At 44.9% G+C, this 4,856-nt stretch overlaps 1 protein-coding gene across 1 annotated transcript; it reads left to right on the top strand.

Moving 5' to 3' along the window:
- Positions 1-2,384: 2,384 nt before the first annotated feature.
- On the top strand, positions 2,385-4,400 carry LOC136451771 (uncharacterized). Its single transcript, XM_066452458.1, has 2 exons — positions 2,385-3,947; positions 4,023-4,400. Exons 1-2 carry the CDS (start codon positions 2,422-2,424, stop codon positions 4,237-4,239), a joined length of 1,743 nt encoding a protein of 580 aa, XP_066308555.1. The 5' UTR covers positions 2,385-2,421; the 3' UTR covers positions 4,240-4,400.
- The last annotated feature ends 456 nt before the right edge of the window (positions 4,401-4,856 follow it).

Genomic DNA, 4,856 nt, shown 5'->3' with positions numbered 1-4,856 from the left:
AATCTAAACAAGGCCTAAGTCTTCACGGGAAAAAAGGTCAGAAGGTGCTTTTTCTGAAGTAGCCAACCTTGAGTTTGATTTTGGTAAGAAATTTAATTGAAATAAAATTTGTATTATGAGTAATTTGTATCAGGTAAGCTTTTTAAATATCAATAATTTATAACATTGCAGTTAACAGCTTTCTTCCTTGCAAGAAAGAGGACATGTTCACAAAACTTTGACTTGCCTATTTGATACTTACTTAACAACAAAGGCACTAACCAAGGTTTGTTTGGTTCCCAACCATGCCACAAACTAATTTTAGGCTAATGTGTCAAGCCACAAAATTTAGCTACAAAATTTGATGCCACACTTTGCGATACCTAAGAGAAGCTTCACATACTCCCTCTATTTTAAATTATAAGACGTTTTGGCTTTTCTAGATACATTAATTTTAGGGCTTATTGGATACACACCATTGCAATTTTCACGATTTTGAATCACGCCACTACAATTTGTCTAATTGGGCTGGTGCCATTACAATTTCGCAAGAGTTTGAAATACGCCACTATCTACGGCTGACTTTTGCCACTTTTGCCATTACAATTTTCATGAGCTGTTGTATTTTCGTATTGCCACTTTTGCCCTTCATGCCACGCAAAAGGATAAGCCGCGACCGCCGACGCGCGACGCGTCTTTCTGTTCGCCGTCCCCAACTCCGCATTCCTCACTCCCTTCCCCAATCCAATCCCTAACCCTAGAACTCGAGATCGACTGCGAGGCGGTTGGCGGCGGCGGCGGCGGCGGCAGCGGACCTGGTCTCCGGCGGAGGAGTGGGGCTCCACAATCCATGAAGGTCGAGTGGGCTGTGGCAGCGGACCAGTAGCGCGGCGATGGTGCACGTTGCGACAACGGCGGCGGCGCCCGAGGTCGCCGATTGTTCGGCCACGGACGGCACCAGGTACGTTGTTTCGAAGTAGCACCCATACTAGCTGAGGATGGCGACGCGGGTGGAAGCACGGGCGGGCGGGCTGGCGGCGAGGGACGGCACAGCGCGATTCCACGTCCGTGCGAGCGAGCGGCGGCCAGACGCGGTGGGGAGCGGGGAGGCGGGGCGCGCGCCGGCGACTGGAGCGGCCGTGTGGGCGGGGAGCGCGCCAGTGACGCGAGCGGCAGCACGGGTGCAAGCACGGGCGGGCTGGTTGATTCCGTGTCTGTCGAATAGGGGCTGCTGGTTGCGGTCCAGTAGCCTAACGGGTTGGGGGATTGGGAAGCAGGAGCGGATCTACCAATTGGGGCTGCTTGGCTTCTGTATTTTTTACGCGAGGGATGGTCTTCAGGCTTTGGCAGCGATTCTCCCTTTCCCTTTGCGTCAATTCAGTGATTCCAGGTTAAAAAAACAGTGATTCCGAAATCTGAAGTTGATTCTCTTATAAGCTGATGTTTGGAAGAGCACTGACGGGGTACATGGTTTACTTTTGAGTTTTATGAATTAAAAAATGATAAAAAATGGTGCTGTTTTTTTAGTTTCCTTTGGACAAATGTTACTTTTCTCGCTAGTATCTAAGATAGTGTTCTTGCATTCCTTATTTTTAGTGTTCCAATTCAGCCATGACTATTTTGTTATCCTTTGTTTTGTCTTAGGATGTTTTCGTGGGAACAACCCCTGTGTGCGCTTCCAGATGACATAAATCCATTACTAAAGCCTTCTACTTATACTGAACTACAACTAGACCTTATCCTTCCTGATCTAGGAATGCAGCCTGGTCCAGAACCACTAGAACCTATTGATCTAGAACCACCAGAACCTATTGATCCAGAACCACCAGAACCTACTGATCCAGAACCACAGCCTAATCCAACAATGCCTAACAAATCCCAATGTGTTGCCGAAGAAGAGCATGACATCTTTGATAATGAAGAAGAGTATGTTGGCGTCGATGATGAGCATATGTACATTACAATTCCACCTGCACAGCCATCTTTGAATGCACCTACTAATGCTGCCAATCAAATTGTTCCTGCTGAGGCAGAGGTTACTGATGCAGATCCTGATGAGATAAGGGTCTTACATGATCCTGAGAACCCAAGAATAGAGAAGGGTGCCTTATTTCCTGACATCATCACCTTCAGGAAAGCAGTGAGGCACTATGCAGTGAAGAAAGGTTTTGAGCTTGCTCCTAGCATCAAGACTGACCCTACCAGGTATATTGCAAGGTGTAAGCACCCTGGCTGTCCTTGGCGTATTCATGCTTCAAGGATTCATGATCAAAAAACTATACAGGTATAAACAATTATGTATCCTTGTTATTAAATTCAGTTTGTTTTTTAATTAAATTCAGTTTGGTTGTGCATACTACTTATTCATGCTTGTCTTTTGTTTAGATTAAGACCCTACCTTTTGAACACGATTGTCCAACCACGAAGCTTGTTGTAAACAAAATGCCTTCTCAAGAATGGGTGTCAGATAGACTGAAAGAATGGTTGAAGAAGAATCCAAGCAAGCGTCCGAAGGCAGCCAAGGAGAAGGTTGAGGGAGATTATGGGATAAAGCTCAAGTACAGCAAGCTTTATTCAGGTGTGCAGCTAGCACTGCAACATATTCATGGTAAATATGAAGAGTCATTCAAATTGCTATTTAATTGGAAAGCTCGGATGGATATAACATGTCCAGGTAGCATTGTAGAGATAGATGTGGAGAAAGTAGGCAAGAAAATGAGGTTTAAGAGGATATTTGTAGCTCTCAAACCATGTGTGGATGGGTTTATAACTGGTTGTAGGCCATTCATTGGTGTAGATGCATCAAGTCTAAATGGTAAATACACAGGACAGTTAGCATCTGCTACAGGGGTTGATGGACATAACTGGTTATACTACATTGCTTATGCTATTTTTGATTGTGAAAATGAGGACAACTGGAAGTGGTTTATGCATCATTTGAGAAGGGCTGTTGGGAGCCCAAAAGGACTAGTGATTTGTACTGATGCATGTAAGGGCTTAGAGAAAGCAGTTGGTGCAGTGTTTCCTGAGGCTGAGTACAGAGAGTGCATGAGGCATTTATATTCCAACTTCATGAAGCATTACAAAGGAGATGTTTTCACAACTCATCTCTATCCAGCTGCTAGAAGCTACACTGAAGGGCTGTTCAAGTGGCACTTGAAGAAGATATATGAATTTGCTCCTGATGCAATCAAGTACTTGCAAGATCACCACAACCGAATCTGGTACAGGGCTGGTTTCTCCGAGAACAGCAAATGTGATTATCTGACAAATAGTGTGTCAGAGAGCTTCAATAGTCAGGTGAGGGACATGAAAGGGCTGCTCATACATGAGTTAGTTGATGGGCTCAGGGAGATGATAATGGAGAAGAGGTATCTTAGGAGAAAGGTTGGTAGAGAATTGGGAGAAGGCATTTTGCCTAGTGTCATCAAGGAACTGAACCTAATTAGCAAACACTTGAAGGTCATCAAAGTTGCAGTAAGTGATGAGGATTTTGCTGAGGTGACCTTGCTTGATGATTGGAACAACACCAAAAGGCATACAGTGGACCTAGTCAATCATTGTTGCGGCTGTAGGCAATGGCAGGTCACAGGAAAACCTTGTAGACATGCACTTGCTTGGATCTTGTCCAACAGAGGCTTGGAAATCAAGGATTTTGTGCATGAATACTACTCTGTGGCCAGGTTCAAAGCAGCATATGCAGATATAGTTCCACCCATGCCTGATAGGGCTGACTGGCCTGAGGTGGAGCTAGGATATAAACTGCACCCACCACTGCAGAAGAGGGCAGCAGGCAGACCTAGAGTGGTCAGGATCAGAGGGAGTATGGAAGAAAGGGCAAACAAAAAGAAAGTGAGATGCAAAAGGTGCAAAGGCTATGGGCACTTTGAGAAGACCTGCAAACTTGCTGAACCAACAGAAGATGATGATGGTGTTGATGAGGCAGCTACGCTTGCATCACTTAAAAGGTACATTTCTTATTCCTGATTTGCTTGTGAATGTAAATGGGCAAGGAATGTCTAAATGATAGCCATCTCTTATAGGGTGAGGCAAGAAGATGAAGGACCGAGCAAGACACCAAAAAAAAAGCAGAAGAGAAGTGCAACCAAGCAAGCACCCAAGAAAAATCAGAAGACAAGTGCAACCAAGCAAGCACCAAAGAAGAAGAAGACTCCTGTAAAGAAGAAGCTTCTGAAGGCTGCAACTGCTCCTGAAGCAAGAGTGGTGAGAAGCCTCAACAGCTGGCTCGGCGTGGATTAGATGATGTGTTTTGTTGTGCATTTGCTGGTCTTAGTGACCTGAAGTGTTATCTATGGCTTTTGCTAGTCCAAGCGGACCAACATGTGCTTTGTAAGTGACCTGATGTGTTTGGGAACTATGCAACTAGAATGGTGTCCTCTGTATGGATGTTAAGTACAATGTTTGAGAACTATGGATGTGGACCGATGGAATGTTTCCATTTTTATTTCTGGAATGATGAAAATGCATGTTCTGGGAACTATGTGCCGTATGTGCATTACATGTTTCCATCTTTATTTCTAGAATGTAGCATGTGCGCTTGACATGTCACTGCATGTTCTGGGAACTATGCGCCAAATGTGCATTGCATGTACTGAAGTTGATTCATAAATAAACTAAACAAAATAAGAGAATGGCAAACCCAAGTGCTTCACTTCAGATAACAGCCGGCGTCGGGACATTATCCTTTCTCGGGAGGGCAGAAAGGTCCATACGCAAATATGGTGGCCTCCTGTAGCCCTGACAGTGGGTCCAAGACGGCATGGAGCGTAGACAATGGCGTATTTCAAACTCTAGCAGAATTGTAATGGCACCAGCCCAATTAGGCGAATTGTAGTGGCGTGTTTTAAAATCGTGAA

Source organism: Miscanthus floridulus, chromosome 5 (assembly GCF_019320115.1).
Source record: "Miscanthus floridulus cultivar M001 chromosome 5, ASM1932011v1, whole genome shotgun sequence".
Lineage (NCBI taxonomy): Eukaryota > Viridiplantae > Streptophyta > Magnoliopsida > Poales > Poaceae > Miscanthus > Miscanthus floridulus.
Note: the sequence above shows the minus strand (reverse complement) of the source record. Positions and strands in the feature narration are given on the sequence as shown.

Excerpts from the sequence above, each read along its gene's own strand:
- LOC136451771 (XM_066452458.1), top strand. The coding sequence starts at position 2,422 with ATGCCTTCTCAAGAATGGGTGTCAGATAGACTGAAAGAATGGTTGAAG. Across the intron at positions 3,948-4,022 it reads ACGCTTGCATCACTTAAAAG|GGTGAGGCAAGAAGATGAAG; the intron begins GTACATTTCTTA and ends CATCTCTTATAG.